Source organism: Centropristis striata, chromosome 15 (assembly GCF_030273125.1).
Source record: "Centropristis striata isolate RG_2023a ecotype Rhode Island chromosome 15, C.striata_1.0, whole genome shotgun sequence".
NCBI classification, from domain to species: Eukaryota; Metazoa; Chordata; class Actinopteri; order Perciformes; family Serranidae; genus Centropristis; species Centropristis striata.
Window position 1 is genome coordinate 16,709,089 of NC_081531.1, and position 23,577 is coordinate 16,732,665.

General features: G+C 36.9%; 1 protein-coding gene across 2 annotated transcripts; it reads left to right on the top strand.

Annotated features, from left to right (window-relative positions):
- Nucleotides 1–2,561: 2,561 nt before the first annotated feature.
- Nucleotides 2,562–23,002, top strand: mpzl1l (myelin protein zero-like 1 like). Of its 2 annotated transcripts, XR_009395698.1 has the most exons (7): nt 2,562–2,701; nt 6,637–6,818; nt 9,544–9,754; nt 13,923–14,052; nt 16,939–17,044; nt 17,529–22,117; nt 22,165–23,002. XR_009395698.1 is itself a non-coding variant. In XM_059351371.1 (6 exons), exons 1-6 carry the CDS (start codon nt 2,629–2,631, stop codon nt 17,622–17,624), a joined length of 798 nt encoding a protein of 265 aa, XP_059207354.1. In that variant the 5' UTR covers nt 2,562–2,628; the 3' UTR covers nt 17,625–23,002. The 2 variants fall into 2 exon arrangements, 1 of the variants encoding a protein (XP_059207354.1); XM_059351371.1 differs by having other exon boundaries at nt 17,529–23,002.
- The last annotated feature ends 575 nt before the right edge of the window (nt 23,003–23,577 follow it).

A 23,577-nucleotide genomic window follows, 5' to 3' on the forward strand; every position in this document is an offset into this window, starting at 1 on the left:
TCTTTTCCATCGGTTACAAGAATTGCAATCTAAAATAACTGTATAGGCATGGGTTTCAACAGAGATGTAGATATTGTTTCACAACAACAAGAATAAAATCTTCTCAAGTCTTGAATACTTCTAATTTGGGGTAATTTTATACCATAAAACCATAGTATATACCATAGTTACTGCTGCACATTGGCTTTTGGCACAGGAGAAATGTCAGCACTGATTTTTTCAAGTCTTATTCGTCTGACTTTAAAGTCATATTGGTCAAATCCTGCTGTGTGTACCTGCAAATCCACTTGTTACATTTAGAAAAAAACAAAACAAAAAGGAATTGTAATGTTTACTCTTTAGCTGAAAGACAGGCATGAGCAGCACACTGAATGATGAATACAGTTAAATTTAGATTTACTAGATTTGTGTTTTGTGTGTTGAGTTTAATCAACAAGCTTTATCTTGTCTCTTCATGATGTAATACTAAGCCATGAAAGATCAAATATAAAGTCATGGGAAAAAAATATTAGACCAACCTTTTGCTTAAATCTCTTGCTCATTGTAATGCCTGGTAAGACTAAAGGTACATTTGTTGGGACAAATATAATGATAACAAAACTAGTTCATAAGAGTCGAATTTAAGAGCTGATATCTAGCCATTTTCCATGATTTTTTTGATAATAACCAAAATCATTATCAAGAAAACCATGGAAAATGGCTAGAAAAATTAGTCGAAGAAAACAAGGGTGGTCTAATAATTTTTTCCATGACTGTAGGTTTAAGCAGATATGACAACCCTTCATTGATAATCTAACAACACTGGTGGGACCCTCATTGCATCTCAAGGACTTTTAAAATCACAATTAATTGTATGAATGGATAATCAACAAAACCTATGAAGAGAATTTATTATTAGGGCCACGGGACAATTGCACCAAGCACTGGCCCCTACAGCTATTAGCTGTAGGGGCCAGTGCTCGGCTTTGGCCCGAGCACTATTGTTATACTGTGGATTTTTTCTTCTACCTCTTGCGGACATAATTTTGTCCCGCTACTCGTCCATCTTGGAGTTGCAGTACAAATTATATATCAAAACGTGCAGTTTGATTGGGATCAGTGTGCTATTACTTTTCTCTGCGGAATACGAATTTTTTGCGATGTAAGTCACGAAAAACTGCGCAAAATTTTGTATTGAAGTGAATGGGACGGCCGGAAAAAAATTAGCAAAAAAGAACAATAATTGGAAATTTTCAAACGTCTACTTCGCCGGCAAAATTTCACCTAGAGACTCCATTTAAACTTTAAACAGTAGACACAAGTCTTGTGTATTGGTGTATTAATCCACGTTTCGATAGGTCATATAGTTTTTTTTATCAATCCCTGTTCAATGACCATGATCATTTTTGGAGAAATTCTGAGATTATAATGGGTGTGTATTGCATGGAATGTTCATCAGAGTTTGTGATATCATTGCTCAGAGTGTAGAGGGAGAGAAAAAATACATTTCTAAACTGCGCTCCAGGCCGCAAATTCCACTCTACAGAAATAATTTATACATAGAAACATAGTAAAATTTGTCTTCTCACTCACAATCCTCTGGTAAAGCTGTCAGAGTTATAGTTTGGGCGTAGGATGCACAGATGTGCCATCAACACGCACCAACAGCCCCATTGACTCCCATATTAAAAACGCAGGAAGATTTCTGTAAAATAGCATATTTAACTTTTCTTTTTCAGAGTTTTTCAGATTGCTCTTGCATAGCTATTTCTTAATTTTTCTTCACAAAAAACATATGTAGCTGTTCAGGAAGAACTCTGGACGCTCAAAGTAAGTCGGATCAATGATAGGTATTATGGTTTTGCCAAAAATTATTTCTGTTCGAGGCCAGAAATTCCAGTCTGTCCACCTCTGGCTGCCCTCACTGTGGTGTCAGATTCCACAGCTGTTAATTTCCGTTGATTGCTCTGCTCTGATTGGTCGACCCCAAAGCCTTTCATCTTTTCATCCATCTCTCACAGAAAGAGAGAACCAGACACACACACACACACACACTCACAGACAGACAGATAGACACACAGGTAACTTTATGTGATTACAGTTACAGATGCACACACACACACACACACACACACACACACACACCTGTGCACGTAATCGCGCACACTCCTCCAGATACACATGCTTCACACACACACACACACACACACACACACACACACACACACACACACACACACACACACACACACACACATTTTGAGGTTGAAAGGGTAGAGGTTGCTGTATAAATAAATACTTGAAAAGGAATGCTTGTTATAGGTGTGCTCCTTGTATATAATATAGTATCATAACATTTCTAGTATTAATTGTTTGAAATCTCTGAAGAATCTCATCATAGTGTACACACACTGGCAGTAGCCCCTGTGACCCTTACAGAGTTATTATTGTTATTGTTAATAATCGTAGTAGTAGTAGTATTGTTATGTGGCAGTGGCAAGCCGTGATAGCACCTGTAGGGGGCAGCATTCACCCTCAGTGCGTTGTACGCGCCGCTTTAACTTCCCACGAAGAAGAAACGACTCGTACGATAGAAGGTGGAGAAAAAAAAGAAAGCAGAGGGGAACTACTCCTGTTTACAACAACATAATGGAGCCAAAATGGTCAAATATCATCTGCAAGCGAGTTTTATTGACTGGATTTACGCTATGTGTTTTATTTGGTGAGTGTTGAAGTCTAACTTGGGTTACATTTCAATTCGGAAATGTTTGATTTTCAGCTCCTTATTTAAGGTGGGACATCAGGTTAGCTAGCTAGCGATGTTTTATCGCATCTCATGTCCGGGAGGGAGAGGGAGACACCTAACTACACCCCAATCTGGCTAATTAATGTACCTTTGTTCACCCCTCGTCGCTAGAGGTGAGATTTAAAACATTCACGTTGTGAGTGTTAGCGAGACCCACCCTTGTATACACATCGACATACGTGCCACACAACTTGTTAAGGAATAGTTAAATTCACTAAAATGTGAATAAGGTTTGGTCCAGAGTGGTGGCTACCGCCCTGTATACTTTCCTTCTGGAGAAGGTGATGGTGAGACCACTGCGTTAAACAGAGACACTAACCAGTTTGTACACGGTCATATTTTATTAAATTAATGGTGGCTGGGTTTTTTGATATATGCCGAATTAAAGAGTGGCTTCGATTTATATCGAAATGTTTTAAAATGTGAGCTATCATGGAGGTGTTTTGGGAGATAAACAAAGCCACGTTAAAGTGCTAGATTTCTGAATAACGGTGTCGTAAGGCGTGGGTCTCAACGGTCCTGGTTGTCTTAGTAAACCACTATCTGGTTTACTAAGATAACCAGCACACTATTAACAATAATGTACAGCATAATATATAGTTATAATTAGCATTATCTAGCAGTTATTGTATTTTATAAACGCACAGTGCCAACGCATCAACTCTGTAGGGAGCTAGGCTCTTTACATTGACTAGCTTAGCGTAAGATAACATCTCATTTCCTTGTTGGCCAACCTTACCCAGATAGTAACGCTACCGTCATGTCTACTGTATGCAGTTAATTCATAAGTGACGACACACCTGTATGCATTTTGTTCAGTGTCTGCCTTAACCCATAAGAACCCATACTCATAATCCTTAAAGGAAAATGATGAGGGATATACCACAGACCAAGTGAACCACATAGAACACATTTATGATGTTTTAAAAAAAATTCTACCCCGAAATGTCAAAGATCTGTGATGTGACATAGGCTATAAGTCACATTGGGCGTTTATTGTATTTATGTTTATGATATTTCTCATTTTAAAATAAATGAACTAGACACATTTTCTGCTTACAGAAACACAAATTTGCATCTCCACAACATATATGAAAATTGTGACATTAATAGTGCTGCTTAACAACAAATTATCAGATTTGTTTTTGAGTAACAAAATAAGAATAATTCAATAATAAATAAAAACAAATAACCATGTGCCTTTTTGTTTGCATCTCCATAACATATATCAACATTGTGACTTTAATTTGTGCAGTTCCCTATTGACGGATTAGAATTCTTAAATGGGTTTCATCGTGGTCTCATAACAAAAAATAAGCCTTTTTGAAATTAGCTACTTTTTCACATTTCTGTTTCCAGTCACACCCACATTTTGGAGAAGTCAGAGTCACATGACCACCACATCAGGGTGTTGAGTATACGTCGCTTAGGGATTTAATGCGTTAAGGTGAAGCATAAAGCTGAATATGGGAGATTCTAGAAGATTTAAAGTGTTTGTTACACAGGTGTCACCGTGGGTTCTTGTGGGTTAAGATGTACTTTGCACAATAATGGCTTCAGTCTTTAAACTATGTGTAACTGCTGCTACCACTGACGTTATTTCTAATAGTTGGCTATGCAAACAGGACCAAAACTCTCAGCTCATAGATAGATAAATCACTTTTCTGCATACTGATTAGAAATGTTTTACTTCTAATAATCATGTAGATACTGTACAATTGGTACAATTAGGGATTATCTAGTAATGTAGGGAATCATTTTATGCAGCAGATAAAAAGGTCCACCAGTTATTATCCTTTTTAATACTGGGCAGCTGGTTAGCAACATCCTGAAATGTGGAGAAGTTCACTGGTGGTTTTGAATCTCAGACTAATAACATCTGACTGGAGGAAACGGATGACAAACGCTTCCTTCTGTTTCATATTGTGAAATTAAATTCAGATGATTGCTGACAACAGTTTCTTCTGTTTTTAAAGCACTGCATTTCCTGCTGGAGTCTGGATCTCTGTCAGTATACATTAGACAATTCGTAATTGCTGTACAAAGTGCAGTAGACCTGAACAATCTCCTGTTTATTTATTCATTTTTTACATCTCAAGTCTTTTAGATCCTCTTTTTGTGGGCGCAAATATGAAAGTCACATGTCTGTGGTTGCCAAGGTTGTGACCTGGGTTATTTAAAGATCTTTACAATGCGGAATTTGTTAAGATGGCATTGAGCTGAATAAGCTGTCAAATATTATTTATTCAGAGCTATCCTGAACAAGTTATGTGCAGTCAGTACATGTATATAAACCTAGTTCTGTAAGAGAGAAGAGTGGAAACAGTAACATGAACACCTGAACAACATCTTACAACCAAAAGCAATGATTCTGCAACAATCAGGTCAAAGGTATAACTGATTTGTTGCTCAAAATTGCATTGGGCCTCTTATAGGTGTATATCTATTTTTTGAGAATAATAATTTGTAAATACAAATTAACAAACAAATCTTTTATCATATTAAAACAGTTTAAGGGATGTCAAAGATATCACATTCATGTCTGTCAGTCTAAAATCAAACTTAAGCTGTATTAAACCCAATCCGCGCTTTTAGATTGCCCACGATCCAGCCTCCATTGTTTAATTTGCACTGCACTACACAGTGATATGTGCGCCTTTAACACACAGCAAAAAGTAAACAAGTATTAAATACACATGAACAATGGGGAAACTAGAAAGAAGAAACAAGGGCAAATGGAATGAAATCAACAAATTAAACCTCAAACTCCACCACTCTAAGATTCAGCTGTGAAAAACCTGGTAAAAAAAACCCTAAAAAAATCTTCAAACCATGGCTGTGTAATATGGAGAAAATCAAATATCGCTGAATTTTTGAATGAATGCCTCGATATTGATCCAGTGATGATATTGCAGGGTTGACGATTGGTGTTTTCATAGAACATTTACATACACGTCAAACAATGTAGTGTCGTCCACCAAAAGCATAACCAAGCTCAAGTGTTTAAAATTATTACTTTTATCATAATTATAACCTTTAAACAGGGAAGGCCATTGAGAGTGAGCTCTCTTTTCCAGGACACCCTGATTATGATACATTAAGAACAATAAAAACACCAAAATAAAAAATATAAATGAATAAAAACATAATAAATAATTGAATAAAAAAATAATGCAAGTGCACACTCCTGGTAGACCCCTTTGCCATGATTTTTTAAATTTTTATTATTTTATTTATATTGTATATTATTTTGTTTAACATTTTTGTAACCTCATGGAAAATTTAAATTTAAATGTATGTTTATAATTAAACATTGTCTATTCACTTACTATATATCATAATCATATATTTATCATATTTATTATTTATTAAAAACATTTTTTTCCTAGGAAAATACTATGAATATGTTAAAGATTTTTTATTCAAAACTGATGACTGTAACCAAGTTACAGGATGTTCTTCCACTCAAACAAATCTCAAAATAAAAGCGCTCCATGTTACTGTATAAATAAAATCCAACTGAAGTTAATTGAGGATAACTTGTCTTACTTTCCCAGAATAAAACAGGAATAGCATAATATGTAGATGTTATTGTTACATCCAAGAAGCCTTTAAAGTCTTTAATCCGTCTCTGAAACTGGACTTCCTGGACCGTATTTCATTGTCTCACTGCTACCTGAAACAACACAACACATCCCCTCGAATATGTTGAAGCTGTGTATGTTGTTAGGTTGTGTTGGATGCTATTATAACATGCTCTTTACAGTTTTTCCCATCCCAATTCACTATGGTGCATTCAACAGTTAAACTAATCCCAGGAACCTTTTTTCCATCCCCTCATTTATTTACAGTCACAAAGCCTTCATCGGCAATCGACATACATGCCGACCCTGAAGTGATGGTACAGAACGGCACCACGGGGACCCTTCGATGCACCTTTAAGTCCAATGAAGTGGTCAGCAGCTCCACCTCGGTGACCTGGAGCTTTCAGTCGAGTCAGCCCGACAATCAGTTCTCCAAAGCTCCATACGTGGTGAGTCCTTGTTGGTCACATCCGCCGTGGGGAAGATTTCCCACAGCTCCAGGATGTTTTCCTGCGATTGTATTATCTGAACAGACACATGAAGAGCTGCTCTTCGGGCAGCTGTTAACTGTCATGGCATGGCTCCAGTACATAGCAGCTTGCAGTTTCATTTTAGATACAATGTCAGTGCCATATATTTATTTATACTGTATAGTGTTTATTTCATTTGGGTGTTTTGTATGCTTACTCCTGCTACCCTCTTGTGTCATTGTAGCTCTGTTATCTCTGTTTGCTTTCATCTGTTTATCTCGTGTCTCTATCTTGTTTAAGCATCATAATTTAATCTCATGGTGCGTTTTTAGAAATCGTGTTTATTTCTTATTCTTGTTAAGCTCATTTGTCAACGCTACAGACAAGCTGCAGCATTGCTTCTGCACAGTATTTTTATAGCGAGTAAATTGATTTGTTTCTGGCAAAATGATTCATGGAGCTGGTGATTACCACAGATGTCATGTTCAAGCAATCACGATTTACTGTCAAGTGCTTAAACTGTCTTTGTCCGCTTCAGTGAACATAATTAATTGCCCCTATCATTCTATGATTCTATTAGTGTTTACTTCTTTGAGACACTTAACCCTTGTGCTTCACTCAGGGCATTTTTAATTTCCCAACACAATACTCTGGCCAAACAGCCTTCATGAGCAGCATGTGACAGCTACCTCGTTTGAACTGTTGCAGCTCGCACTGGAGCGGTATATATTACTGCTGCTATGCTGCAGAGGTGCTGCCTGCCATCAGCATTTAGTTTTCCTTTGATAATGTCCATAAATAACACATGTTACTGCTCATTTTTTTCTTTTGTGTTTGTAATTTATGGTGCAGTGCTATTCACTGCATTTTCTACAACACAGTTCAGCAGATATTTCAGAATAAATGCCTTGTGTTGACAATTGGATTGAGTCAAAATACTTGTTTTTCATGCCTGTGACATATTCTACAGACAGACATTGAAGCTGTAGTGAAAGGTGTAATGTTACACCTGATACAGTGTCAATATGATGTCATTTCGCCAGAAATTGTTGCATCGCCCCAGTGTTGATCTGGTTGATCACAATTTTGGTTGATCTCAATTTTGGGCTCAGTCTAGTGGACCTGTACTTATAAAGCGCTTTTCTAGTCGGTTTCCACTCAAAGCGCTTTACACTACAGACTGCGCTCATTCACCCATTCATACACTCAAATTCATACTGGTGGCAGAGGCTAACCTAAACTGTGCCACCTGCCACCATTGGGAATTTATTCAAACACCGATGAACGCAGCATCGGGAGCAATTTGGGGTTCAGTATCTTGCTCAAGGATACTTCGACATGTAGGCTGCCATTGCCTGGGAACCACCAACCCTCCAGCCAATGGGTGACCACTCTACCAACTGAGCCACAGCCGCCCATCTTTGTCTTACAGACACTGGCAGTGGGCAATGATATCATCCATTGGCCTGATCCTAGTGCACGTCGTCACAAGATCTTGAGCGATAAGCCGCAGCCCACATGTATGTTTTTGTTGTGATATACATACAGAAAAATGTAAACAGTTTGTCCTAGAAAGCAGTGTCTGCTGTACTAAACTGAGAGTTTGTTTGGGCGGAGAGCTTTGCAGATCATGTCTCTGTCCACAATGCCTGCTCCTTTTTGTTTACAGATCAGTCAGGCTGGGTGGGGGCCTCCTACCTGTCTGCTGTGATCTCCTACAAACATAATGACATAGCCTAAGGGTTTCGAAATCGCAGAGGAGTCATGCCAGAACAGATTCACGCAGTCAAAACTTGTAGTACACTAAGCCGGTTACATGTATGAATGCATCCTTTTTTTGTAGTAGTAGTGATGCAATTCATTTCTGACCAGTCAGGAGCAATTCAGTGTCAGCAGTGTTGGTTAGCTTTCACCTGTGCAGAGCTTGTGCTTGCATGCTAGTACGTTTAGTACACAACAATACATTTAGTATTTTATTGTCTGGAAGCTTGTTGTATTCATATTTAATCCAAACCACACAAGCATAAGTTCTGATGCATAAGCATCAAAGTTCTAACAAAGGTGTTTTCCTGCACACCTTCTTAGACCACTTGTTTTTGTGATAAAGTTTTCCCCTACCTGGAGCTTCGGAACTATTTGGGAATTTGATCAGTAACTTCAATGTGTGTGAGAAACCATGTTGTTTGTCAGATGATGTCGCAACCAGAAAATAATGACTTGGCCAGCCTGCCTGTCTCACTCCTTACCAGATGTTGGCTGTGATGCGTCAGTTTTATTGTTTGCCAGCTGAAAAGAAGACAAAGAAGAATTTTTCTTTTGGTCAGGTGTTTCACTGTGAATGCTGAGCTTTACAAAATCAGCCTTGAAATGATTGCACGAAAACTGCATTTTATGGTGTTATCCGAAATCAGATATATTGCCCAGTAGGTTTGCAGATTACAAGGAATTTCTCTGTGTTTTTGTGCCGAACAATAAACACAGAAAGAGAAAATATAAATGAAGTAAGTCAAGACCCCTAAATATAGAACAGAAATTTTACAACAATGTTCTTCGTGCCCAGGGTAATGTGGTTAAGAACTTTATGCTTGTAGTCCAATCACCCATAACACATTTTAATGTAATAATTAAAGGAGGATAAATGGTGAATGGTGATAACCGAGTAATTAGTTTAAATATTAACATGATTTTCCTTCTCTTTTTGTAGATTTTCTACTTTTCCAATGGGAAAGGATTCCCAGGACAATATGAGTTTAAAGACAGAGTTCTATTTATTGGAGACATAAACAAGAGGGACGTCTCAATACAACTGAGTCCGGCTCAGTTCAGCGACAATGGCACCTACTTCTGTGACGTGAAGAACCCGCCAGACGTAACAGGAACACCAGCCAAAACAGAGCTCCGAGTCGTTCTGAAGGGTGAGTTTCAGACTTCAAATTTAAATATGAAAATAAGTTTAAGCTCAAGGCAGAAATACTTAAAGATTGTGATTACACAAGATACTTTTTAAAAGTACCTGCGAAGTGCAGCCTTGGCCTTTCATTTATAAATTAATTTCACCCACTCACTGACTGTCTGCACACACTGCATGCACACATGCTGATTGGACATTGTGTGAAAATGCCTGCAGTTTGCCCCATTGTGCTGAATCTGTCATATTTTCAGGCAAGAGGGGGACTTGTCCTGCTCATTGTGGCTGAGGTTGCCATTTTGGTCACAGCAGGTGGTTTGCGCCAACTAGAATTGAGTAAAACGTTGATTATATAATGGTTTAACCTAAAATGCTGCTGCACCAATCTTTAAATCTAGTTTAAAACCCAGTAGGATTACCTTTAAATTGCCTTCAAATCTCACTTTAGACATCTTGATCACCAGGCGTGTCAAAACAAAAACGTTAAATGTGAGTTAAATGTGAGTTAAATGTGAGTTAAATGTGGAAAAACTGCAGTCTAGGAAAAAAAGCACTGACTCTCTGGGTTGGGACAATAAACTATGCCATGCCATGAGCAGTACGCACACAACATGAGTCACTTTCCATCGAACATGGCTCAAGGAGTTGTTTAACTTGGTTACTGTGGTGTTTGAGGTGTGCTGGTAGAACCGGTTGCCTGCAAGCAGCTCTTCATTTAATCCGCACTTGGCTGTGACTTCCTCAACCTTTCCTGTCTGCAGTACAGTAGTGTTCAAAATAATAGCAGTCCAATGTGACTAACCAGATTAATCCAGGTTTTTAGTATATTTTTTATTGCTACATGGCAAACAAGGTACCAGTAGGTGCAGTAGATTCTCAGAAAACCAACAAGACCCAGCATTCATGATATACACGCTCTTAAGACACGCTCTTGTGCAATTGGGCAATTAGTTGAAAGGGGTGTGTTAAAAAAAAAATAGCAGTGTGGCATTCAATCAGTGAGGTCATCAATTTTGTGAAAAAACAGGTGTGAATCAGGTGGCCCCTATTTAAAGATGAAGCCAGCACTTGTTGAACATGCATTTCTCTTTGAAAGCCTGAGGAAAATGGGTCGTTCAAGACATTGTTCAGAAGAACAGCGTACTTTGATTAAAAAGTTGATTGGAGAGGGGAAAACTTATAAAGAGGTGCATACAATTATAGGCTGTTCAGCTAAAATGATCTCCAATGCTTTAAATGGAGAGCAAAACCAGAGACACGTGGCAGAAAATGGAAGAAAACCACCAAAATGGATGGAAGTATAAGCAGAATGGCAAAGGCTCAGCCAATGATCAGCTCCAGGATGATCAAAGACAGTCTGAAGTTACCTGTAAGTGCTGTGACAGTTAGAAGACGTCTGTGTGAAGCTAATCTATTTACAAGAATCCCCCGCAAAGTCCCTCTGTTAAAAAAAAAAGGCATGTGCAGAAGAGGTTACAATTTGCCAAAGAACACATCAACTGGCCTAAAGAGAAATGGAGGAACATTTTGTGGACTGATGAGAGTAAAATTGTTCTTTTTGGGTCCAAGGACTGCAGACAGTTTGTGAGACGACCCCCAAACTCTGAATTCAAGCCACAGTACACAGTGAAGACAGTGAAGCATCATGATATGGGCATGTTTCTCCTACTATGGTGTTGGGCCTATTCATCTCATACCAGGGATCGTGGATCAGTTTGCATATGTCAAAATACTTGAAGAGGTCATGTTGCCTTATGCTGAAGAGGACATGTCCTTGAAATGGGTGTTTCAACAAGACAATGACCCCAAACACACTAGTAAACGAGCAAAATCTTGGTTCCAAACCAACAACATTGATGTTATGGAGTGGCCAACCCAATCCCCGGACCTTAATCCAGTTGAGAACTTGTCATGAGAACTTGTCATGAGAACTTGACATCAAAAATGCTGTTTCTGAAGCAAAACCAAGAAATGTAAATGAATTGTGGAATGTTGTTAAAGAATCTTGGAATGGAATAACAGCTGAAAGGAGCCACAAGTTGGTTGACTCCATGCCACACAGATGTGAAGCAGTTATAAAAAACTGTGGTCATACAACTAAATATTAGTTTGGTGATCACAGGATTGCCAAATCCTCGAAACAAAAAAGTTTGGACAAAATAGTTTTGTGTTTGTAAAGTTCACTGCAGACACTGCTATTTTTTGTAATACACCCCTTTCAACTAATTGCCCAATTGCACAGCTTTAAGAGTGTGCATATCACGAATGCTGGGTCTTATTGGTTTTCTGAGAATCTACTGCACCTACTGGTACCTTGTTTGCCATGTAGCAATAAAAAATATACTAAAAACCTGGATTAGTCACATTGGACTGCTATTATTTTGAGCACTATTGTATATAAAACTGGTCCACTGGGGAAAAAAAAGTGTGATTGAACTGCTTGCAGTATTGATAATATAAAATAAGATAGAACTGCTTTATCCCAAGGTAAATTTAAGCATTATGCATCAAAGTTAACCAAAATTCACTTCTCCTGCAACTACAACCTGATTCATTTTTCTTGTGTTGGTCTTTCACATAACTAAAACTATAAGAGGTATAAATAAAATAGGAAACATTCTAAGGGGCATACATGAGGGCATCCCTAGTATGTTTTCTATCTTGTTAAGTGTCCTTGGCTAAATAAAGATTAAGAACTTCTGCTCTATGCTCTCTTCAAAGCCACCAGACTCCCTTGATTAAAAACAGCAATTTTACCTTGCAAAACACAGGAGTTGCACGTCTACAGCTGCTTCAATCATTTAGTTTATTTGTGTTGTCATGTGACTTTAGTGAATCCAAACACAGACTATGGATAAGTTCATCATACACCCACTTAAGAATCTGAAAAAAAATCTGTACTACCCCTTTAAACCTCTCAACTCCTCTCAGTGTATTGGCGTGAGATCTGGTATAACCCGACATATAAAAGCTGTTTCAGCAGGTGAATTCTTGTTATTTGTTTTCCAGTTACATGAAGCCTGCATGTGCATGTGATGGCTTGTTATCTTTTGGCTCAGCAGTGGTTGCCCCACCCTCCAGGTGGGCGATTGTTCTATATCCAGCATTTGTATCGAGGAAGCAATGCAGAACCTAAACAGAAGAAATTTGTGTGTTTATCAAAATAGTTGTGACTACAGTTTTTATTCAGCTCTTTCAAAGAGTTGCTGTAGTATTTTTCCTAAACACACAGATGTTTTGTTACTACTTGAGGGATATCAGAAACACTCCCAGCTTTGTACCCTGACCATGTTTTATGTACAGTAACACAAATGTATTTCGTAATCGTGTAGGAACCAGCTGAGAAAACCTATATAAAGTGCTGAGGTAGGGTTTACACACAGTATCTCATTTGTTTACTCGAATAATTGATTAGTGGATCAACAGAAAAATAATTCCTATTTTGATAAGAGATTTATTATTAAAGTAATTTTTAATGCAAAAATGACAGAATATGCGGTTTTCAGCCTCTCATATTTGGATATTTCCGTTTACATTAAACTTAATATCTTTGGGTTTTGGAATTATAAAATACACATTAAAAACACACAGATAAAACTGTGAAGAATGTTTTAACTATTTTTCTGACATTTTATTGAACAAACGATAAATCGAGAAAATAACTGGTTGATTAATTATTAATGCAGTAAAACTGTTAGTTGCAGCCCTGCAGTCTGTAGACCATAAAACTGTGTTTGAAAGACATTTTTTAAAACTTTGGCTTATGAATTTCAGCAATTTACAGACACTTTTAAGGGAGTTAAATGCCTTTACATGTATACAGACTGTATTATAGATTTATATAATATAACCAGTCTTTAAATCTTCTAAAACCGTTCTATAATATACATTTTTTTCTAAAGATTTGTGAATTTTAATCGGCTCCTCTGTCATTTCCTTATTCATTGCATTTTGGATTCCTCGAACAGAAATAATATTTGTTATTATTTGTTTCAATATTTTTATCATGGTGTTTAATTTCTTTAGACAAAACATTGTATTGTACAGTTTAAACAAAGACAAAAAGGTGGCATTCATTTAGCAAAACTATCGTATTCTTCAGAGGTTATTAGTGCATTTGAAAATGTCCGCTTTATATTTGACCTTGTGTGTTTGTGGCTGTTGTGTTTTTCCAGAATCTCTTCCTCCGAGCAACACCGCCATTATAGTCGGAGCAGTTTGTGGTGCTTTACTTCTGCTTGTCCTCGTCGCTGTAGCTGCCTGCGTCGGCATGAGGGTGCTTCACAACCGGCATGAATATGAAGGGTGAGTAACTGATGACTGACATCAACACGGCTGCAGTAAAACAACACAAAACCTATATTATAAAATAACAGAGTGGATTAAAAAACTAATTTGCAGTTGTCAAGAATATATTAATTAACCTCACTTTTTTCCCCAAGTATTTGTAAGCACTATATAAACATTTAATAAATGCTTTATTAAACACTATAGTGTTGTTGTAAGCTGATAAATGTGTTTTGTTAATGTATACAACCTCCCATTGGAAATCATAAGTGGATGCTGCTGCTGTATATATGTTAATATAGAAATAATTTAATCCTAACCCAGAGATAACATTTAGTTGTTGCAGAAGCTCACACATCTAATAACTGCCTGCTTTTATTTATATTGATATATTATTCGTCATTTATTTCTTATTTTGCCAGCTTCTTGCCTAAATAGGGTTTAAAGTAAAGTGTTACTAGAATATTTATGTGCGTTTTTAATTAACTTTTTTTTGTCAATTATTTTATTGTAATATATGTTCCACTGTTAAGATGGTATTTATCTAAAAAAAAAATGTATCCTGCCACAAAGGAAATTCGAAGTGTTTTTTTATTCAATTATTTCTTAAAAACCTGCGTTTTCAGATACCAAAGAGGTTAAACTAATTGTAAAGGGAACTAAAATAAAAAAGTTGAGGATTTGTGGTACACATATTGATCAAAGAGCTTTGTGGTTATTGGAAAGTAACACACACACACATACTCTTAGTGGAATTAAATGTTATTTTACCTCTTCCACAAGTAGTTGAAACCAAGCTTATCAGAAATAAGCATTCTCAGTGTTTGATGTTGTTGAAATGTCAGGTAAGTCAATAGTTGAATGTTGTTTTTTTTCCAGTAATATTTCACTCTTTCAGAGATGTAATCGTCAGACCGTAACACCTCTAACTCTTTCTGCATGAGAACAGGGTTCAATCTATCTGTGGTGAAAAACCTGTTTGTTTTGGACTTTTTGTTTTTGGATGATCAGATGTTGTTACTAATTATTAACATGTTTGTTTAAGGGCGCTCTTAGTTTCCTCTGTGTGCTGGAGGTAGTTTGACCATGTCTACCCCGCATGCTGCAGTTACGCTTATTCTGTTCATTTCGAGACAATCACGTTACTGATCCATATATGTGAGAGATTAAAATGTATTTTGAATTCAGAAAAAAAATGGCTGTCAGTTTCTGTTTGGCTGTTGGATGGTTTAAGCAAAGTCAATCTTTGGGGTTTCTGTTTTCACTGGTGCCAGTCACTTTCCTTCATTACTGTTTGTTAACTAACTTCACAGCAACACTTTCTATTAACGTCATCGATTAGCTTGTTGTCAGGTAATCAGCATGTTGTCTTGTCATTGTTCATCATCTTCTGCCACTAACGCTCCAAACTAACAACCATCTTCTTCATGTGTCTCTTCATCAACAGCTTTTTTTTTTTTTTTAAAAGGAAACATGTTTGGTCAACAGACGAGGTTGCATGTTAACAGTTTTCAGTCACCTTGAAATGTTAATGACAAAATGTTAACCGCTCATTATGAAGCTACAGAAGTTAAACTGCCTCTCTTATCGGACATACTGTACACTGTCAGGCGAATTCACAAAGAATGGATTGCAGCCACCGATTGCACTATGAATTGCACATCACTTGTAACTGCTGTCTGGCCCGTATTACCCCCGAATTGCAGCACAAAAATGGCCACAAAGTTTTTAAAAAAACGCATTCACCATGTCCTGACCAACAAGGTGCAGAGGCATTGCTCAAAACGGACAGAAGATGAATTTCAGATTTTAAATCGCAGTATGTTGGTGTGCATCAGTTATCCCCAACTCTGAAATTGAATATATGAGTGAATAATTTCACTGCATATGGCTATTAGTTATAATCTTTGTGTATTGGAGATTGATTTGCATAAAAAGGGGGCAATTTTGCACCAAATGTTTACATACTACCTCATTTAAATATGTTCAAATAGTTGTCTTATTTGTGCAGGTTTCACAAACACAATCCATTTGTGAATTTGCCTGACTGTCTTCACTAGAGGTGCACCGATAACCTGTTTGATTTTTAACAGTCCATGGATTGTTAATGGTTTGGCTGCAACAATCTATTAACCGACAGTTATATTCTTGATTCATCATTTTTTGTGTGGTCAGCAAAACGTTATAAAATGGAGGAAAGATAATATTTCCTTCCACTCAGGTTGTCTGTTCTCTTGGCCATGGCCCTAATTCGAGTTCTTAAAATTGAATCCAATTAAATATGAATTTAAAATATAATAGCTGTAGCTATTTGATCTAAATTCTGAAGGTTCGAATTCAGGAATATTAAGGCTATAAGATGAAACCATCGATATGCTATGAATGAAGGTTTAATTGAACGAATGCATCTCTTGAAATGAACTTGTTTGGACGACAAAAACACTGGAAGTGTCACCGAATGATGCTGGACCAAAATGGGCTGCAAATAAACCAAACAGTAGTTGTAAAGTTAACTTTAGTAGTCAAATAATAATAAAATAAACTGTAGTTTTCAGGCCTATTTAACCAGTGAAACCAGTGTGCACAGCAATATGTTTATATCTTTTCACACCAGAAAAATCTTGCCCTTCCAAGTTTTGTTTGTGTAGCATAAAAGTCTTTGCTTGCATTACTCTTAAGCTGCATCAGCACCAGGCTGATATCACTCTAAATCCCATTGGTGCACCTCTAGTCTTTTCACTGCTTTCAGTATCTCTGCCGTGCACTTTGTTTGCATTCAGTGTTTCATGTGCTCATCTCTCATTGTTTTATTTTTGTCTACTGTCCCATTATTTGTGTCCGTCTCCATTTGACTGTGCACCAATGATTGCTCGACACCACGGAAAATGGTAAACCCTATAATAGATGTACGTCCTTGGAAAGCGTGAGCTCTCAGGCTCCGAAACCACGAAAGAAGGTGGATACCAGTCTGGAGGGCTCCAGGTCTACCAGTCCCTCGGGTCCACTACAGGTAGGAGCTGGGGGACAGAACAATCCACTGGCTGCCACCATTTCACTGGGAATATGTTGCATTTATGTTGTTTATCAAGCTGGACTATAAATAAAATACTCTGAATAAGTGGACGGGGAAAAAAAAAAAAAGGAGATAAAGATATAACGTCAGTCATTTTCAATGTCGAACAAAACCTATAACAAAGTTTATTTTTATCTATTCTCATTTGTCAAAAAAACAACAACCTGCACTACAAAAGTTTAATTTAAGATCATGGAAGTTTAACGGTCATTTGCTTTTTTGCAAAGTTATTTGAGAAGATTTACTCACTTACTCTAAATGCAAAGTTATCACCAGCAGCTGAGCTCTTGACTAATGACTCACAACTTAATAATAACCTGGGCTGCAAAAACAAGTATTGTAGTAATTTCCTATTCATTTTCTACAGACCATTTGTATCTTTTACTGACTGTTTTTCCACATTTCTCCTGTTATATTCCAGGGCCCGGTGATATACGCCCAGTTGGATCACTCAGGCAGCAAAAACTCATTCCACAAGATGGAGCCAGTGGTCTACGCTGACATTCGTAAAAACTGAAGAGGAACTGGGGACCAAAACATAAATAAAAACACAGTAAAGTATGAGACCTCTCTATCAGCTGCTCTTGGGAAGGGTGGGAATATTTCAACAGGGACAAAAATTGGTGCAGTTGCTTTTTTTTCCTTCACTTTTGTCCTCTGAAAGCATGACGCTGTTACATGATAAAATGTCGCCATTTGCTTTTATTGTAAAGACAAAAAACTCAAAGAAACACTCTAATGGACACTACATCACTCCATCAGCCTCCTAATTGTTCTCAGTAAAAATAAGAATGCCTTCATCGATATCATTCCATATATTTTTATGTTAATTATTGTAGCTTTGTGACTACAAACGGCTGTGCAGGCTGTTGCACCAGCTGTGACTGTAAAGTCGACTCAAACTAAAGTAATTATATATTCTAACTAAGTTGACACTAATCAAAAAATTGTTCAGAACAGATTCACGAGTGAGGTGCTAACCAATTTATTATAAAAGGAAAATGCTAACCGTTAGTTTCTCCATGGCCAATACATTTTTCATTAAAACAACTAGATGTCTGCATCTGCAACAATGACGATTTAAAAAGGGAAGACAGGTCTGACAGTGCAATTCTACAAAAATAAAAAAATGGCTTTAAAAGAAGCTTATTTTACAACAAAATTAAGTCTGGTCTCTGTCAAAACTATATGTAAAACATCATCAAAAATCATCCAACACCCAAATCGTTTAGGCGAGCATATCATTGATTCATTAACTTTCTGGTGGAAATGATTTTAAAATTAGTCAGAAGACACCAGAGTTTCACATAAAAGTCTGTTTCCAGTTGCTGAAGAGTTCTACTGCATATGTGAAAAAGCCAAGGGCTGTACCGACGCTTCAATTCTTTATTCATAACGTTGATTTTCAAGTTCTAAATCAACATTTGAATGCTTGGTGCTCCATCATATTTTTAATTAATTTAGGGTGACATTGTCATAAAATATGACGGCTGACATTGAAGGCTTCATTCAAAAACCTCCATAGAAGCTAGAAAATATGACATTCAGTACAGTCCTTGAAAAGCCTTTAGTTTCTCCAGAGTTAATAAATTACCTCAAGTGATGTCGGCATCAGTTTGGCCTGAAGATTAGAAATTTGTTGGTGCGAAGTTAAAAAAAAAAAAAAAAAAAAAGCATAACACACCTGAATCTTACACCAAACAGTTGATGGCTCAGATGCATTTTGGATAATGTAGGCTCCAGGTTTTGAAGAGGAAGAAGAAATCATGGAATAAAAAAGCTAATATAGTACTAATTAATCTGTACAGTGTCTATTTAGCATTACACTTCCTTCAAATATAATTTTATCTATGTTAGAGCTCAGCTACGTTTTAATAAGTGGGCTGTGAAGCAGATAACATGCACTCTCAGCTACTTTATTAATAAAGTTATGTGAATCTGTCTATTTTCTTTTACTGAGCAAGATGCAGCTAGTGTCTGTCTATTTTTTCATTAAATATTGAAGCAATGCTTATCTTAAAGCCTCCTGGGTGCTTTATATTTATCACAACAAAGCTGGTGCAACAGGCTGCTGAAGCCACAGTTCATCTCCACTGTTGGGCAGTTCCATAGTGATCTTGTTTTGTTTGGGGCGAACAATGTAGAGATATATTTTACATTGCCTTGAGTAACCTTGCATGCAACTGACATCTACAGAGTAAACTTGGTACTCCTCAGATAGAAGAAGTCGTCTGACAATGTGTTACTGTGAATGCTTCAGTTTTCTGTAGAGCTCTGGCATGTTGTTGTGGTACCTTTTAAAAAAAGAAGAAAAAAAAGAAGAAAAAAAAGCCTCCCGTTTGATTTTCACCTCAGTGGAACATGCTCTTTGACCAGTTTTTTCTAAGTCTGTTTTAATGTTAATATTAAAAGAGGTGCGTATGAACAAACATGCAATCCAGGTAGAGTTTTGTTTTCTACATCACGCTTAAAGAGCTTTTTCTGTTTATAAGTGTGATTCAAAAGAATAAAAACAATGTTTTATTATCTGGGATTTTTTCTTTCCAGCTTTCCATGTTTTTGAAATATGCATGTTAAAAAAACAAGTTCAACTGAGGTGAAAAAGTTTTTTTATGATAACTGGGAGTTGTCTTTTGTTGGACAAAACGAATGCTAAATACACTGTTGCATGCAATTTACTAACATAACAACCATTATTATGAAAATATCCATCCTTTTTTTTAACATCTATGTGTTGTGTAAAGCTCTTTTTTTGTTTCCAACCTAATGGGCCAAATATCTTATATCAACAGTAATATTAGGGAAGTTGTTTTCAGATGCTTTTAAGCTTTACAATGCATTCCAAATTTGTATGATTTTTATTTAGTTTGAAGCATTTAAAAGCCAAATTTATGTTATTTTGTTCGTTAACAGTGTGGTTACCTATGAGAATGATATTTGTGTGGCAACCAGTCTAAATGCCTTCAGCTTCAGCTTGTGATTCCAAATGCAGTAAATTTCCATGTTGACCAGTGTTTGTAAATATTTCCTGCTCATGTAAGATATAGTGCTGTTTACTGTAACTCATTCCAGTGTGGTATGGCTGTGGATGTCTTTCCAGAGAAGGAAAGTAGTTTGCTGTAGAGGTCTAGAAAGTTGGTGGCATGCTTAACGTTTTCTCCTATTTTAGTCTTAATTATTTGTCAGCAAACACTCCAACGTATGCAGTGCCAGCAGGGAGTGTTGAGCCGGTCAGTCAAAATCGGATTGAGTTCAACTTTCTTCAGTTAACAGGGATGTAATAACAGAAACACTACATCCCAATCTGAGCCTGTCAGAGGCAAAACAAACACTAAGCGGGTGTGCATTTACCGTGCACACCACGTGCTATCACATTATAGTTTTTTGTTGCAGCTGCTGCCTGCAGCACTCTTGTTTAATACTGGACCAGTCTTAAAAAATGGTGTTCCCATTAGTCACTGAGACACACAAACATGGGGAAATAGAGTGCAGGTAGAAAAATACCAAAGTTCCCAGTTAACAAGCTAACTAGACCTGTCATGATAACTACTTTTGGTTGGATGAAATATTGTCCCAGAAATAATTGCAATAAGTGGTATTATTGCTATTTTAAGACATTTTAAGCCATAAAATAACAATAATATTGCTTATTTTATGCCAATTGGTTAAGATCTTTTTTAACCTCAGCATAATTTTTTTCTGTTTGTTCGCCTTGGGAAAGCAAATTTGTTTTGGTGGGGGAAAACCCTGCTGTTTTCCCTGCTGTGTAATACTGTACAATATTGTAATTATTGTGACAGGCCTAATGTGGATATCTTAGCATAATGTTCTAGCATTTAGCATGTTAGCACTAATCTGAAAATATAGCAGAGGCTGGCAGGAAATTGTTTTAGAGGAGTTGTAGCTTGAAGTCAGGAACTAGCTAGTAATTAGGGTTCAGCCTCTCATCATGAATGTTTGTAAAAATCAAGAATGTGTAAAACTTGTCAGGTAATTACAAATATCTCAGCCTGGACTGGGCTTTCCTTAACTTTATAATCCTGACCGAAAATGAAATACGTTGCTCCTCTAGAGTTATTTCTGGCAGAGTTAACTTATGTCAAAACTCTTGTTTACATTCACAACTACCTTCTGACTGAAGACAATCTTAATTCACTCCATTTTGACTGGACTCTGGCTGTGACACCACACAATGCAGGCACTGTAGTCTTCCAGAGCCCTGTACTAGGAAGCTGGATTTGAGGGTTAGCGGGGTAACTTGGATTTTCAGTATCACAAAGGTGGTTCTCACTGAGCTGCTGAATAGGTTTGTAGTGTTCTCTACACACTACTAGTGTTCTTTACCCACACAGTCTCTAAACTTACTCTCCTGTAAAATAAGTAGCACACATTAATACTTCACTATATAGTATGACTTTACTTGAAATGCTGTATAATTCCTTCAAAACACAATGTTATCACTTTATGTTTTATGCTTTATCCTGATTTGCTGATGTCAGTTTTAAACTGCCGGTATTACAGCTAATACAGTCCTGATTAGAAAATGTGAATTTACCCAAGGTAATAGGCCTTTAAATAATTTCTTCTACCTAAATGATAACTGGCAAAAATAGCTTGAGAGTTTAATCTAAGAGCTGATATCTAGCCATTTTCCATGGTTTTCTTGATAATAACCAAAATCATTATCAAGAATACCATGGATAATGGCTAGATATCAGCTCTTAAATTAAACTCTTATGAGCTATTTTTGTTTGTTATCATTAAATTTGCCAAAACAAATGTACCTTTAGTTGTACCAGACATTAAAATGAACAAGAAATTGAAGAAAAAGGGTGGTCTGATAATTTTTTCCATGACTTTATTTAGAGTGTAACTGTAAGTGAGCTGTGGTGTGCAGCTGACAGGTTAGAAATCAACAGGAGGCATTGAGAGCGCATGGAGTATTAACCCATGAATTCACACTTGTTATTTTCGGTCAAAAATGCATTGCGTGCCTTATTCGGAGCAACAGTTGTGCTTTAAGCTGTCATTATTAATTACTTAAATTAAACACTCAGTTTCTGGGATCTGAACCGGTAACCTTCTGTTTGAAAACCAAATGCCTAACCTCTAGGCTACGGCTGCCCTAAATCTGGTTAACCACCTCTGTGATACCTCTAATCCGTGACTGCGGTCATTAGACTTAATGCGTATGTTGCTTCGTAGTACAGGGCTCAGGAGTGTTTCATCTTTAATGTTCTCTGTTGTTTTCTGTTTGTTTGTTTTACCACTTAGCATGTATTTCCATGTATTCACCAAATCCAAAACAACCTGTATGATACCGACGAACCTTTACTGCTGGTCGCTTTGCTCCTAATTGTGACTTGTTGCAGTGTTTAGTGCTGTTGTAGAAATTGTGATGTAAACTATAAATTATGAACGATTTCCGATCGGACCAAGCTCACGCGCAACGTTTGGTGTGTTGGTGTCTTAAAGTTTTGAGTGGATGCAGGTTTGCAATGTTCACTCCGCTCACAACGAGTCTTAAAGTGCGTGCTTAGTGTTTTTTCGATGGTAAATAGTTGTGTGTTATTTGAGAATTGTTTGGTATGTTATGTTGTAAAATCTGCACTATGTCTTGCAAATCAAAGACAACAAATTCCCTGTGATTTTTGTTTTTATTTTTTGTTCATCTCCGATGACCTTGGCCTCTGTTTAACGTCTTTTAAAACTGGAATGTTGTACATTTAGTGCCTTTTACATTTCATCAGCTAACTTGAACATCTGCTCAAAATAGAATTAAAAAAAGATAAGATTCATTTATTTTCGTTTTATTGTATGTATTTTTTTATACACATAATATCGCCTCTGTATCCACTGTTCAAATTTTATATAAAACCTATTCCTGGCCAACTACATGTCTGTGTGTTTGTTCTGATTATTATATTCCCGCTATACTGAGAACTTTCTATTTTCTTCAGTTTTCCTCTAAATAAGATGAAGACACAAATATCAAGCTAATATATCATCATTTCAAGGTGAAACAAAGATGAACAATATCTGCATATTAAGTAGTAGTATGTACTTTTTAAAAGGGAAGTCTTTGGTTTTGGTATAATTCTGTTGTTTATCCACATACTGAGTGAAAAATATGAGGTACTAAAGTGAAATATACTTACTTAGTATATTATACCACATTGGCAAAGAGACCGAGGTGAATTTTTATTTTTATATTAGATGTTTTGGGTCAGGATCATTTTCTAAGTTACTTTTTTCTGTTTTCTCAGAATAATTTTATCTCTGAAAACGAGTAAGGTCTCGCTGCAACCTGTGCTGTCACGTGACGACAAGATGGCGGACGCCTTGAGACTTTCTTCTATGGGTTCGTCCCATGTTCCTTAATTTTCGCCTCCTTTATCCTCTGTCCTCGCTTGAACCGGAAGTTCTTTCGCGGGCGCCATCTTTAAGACCGTCCCAAAACTTATTTGTGC

Bases quoted from the DNA above. Each gene is read 5' to 3' on its own strand.
- mpzl1l (XM_059351371.1), top strand. From the start codon at position 2,629: ATGGAGCCAAAATGGTCAAATATCATCTGCAAGCGAGTTTTATTGACT. The intron at 6,819-9,543 runs GTGAGTCCTTGT...CTCTTTTTGTAG, and splicing joins TCTCCAAAGCTCCATACGTG to ATTTTCTACTTTTCCAATGG. The intron at 17,045-17,528 runs GTAGGAGCTGGG...GTTATATTCCAG, and splicing joins GTCCCTCGGGTCCACTACAG to GGCCCGGTGATATACGCCCA.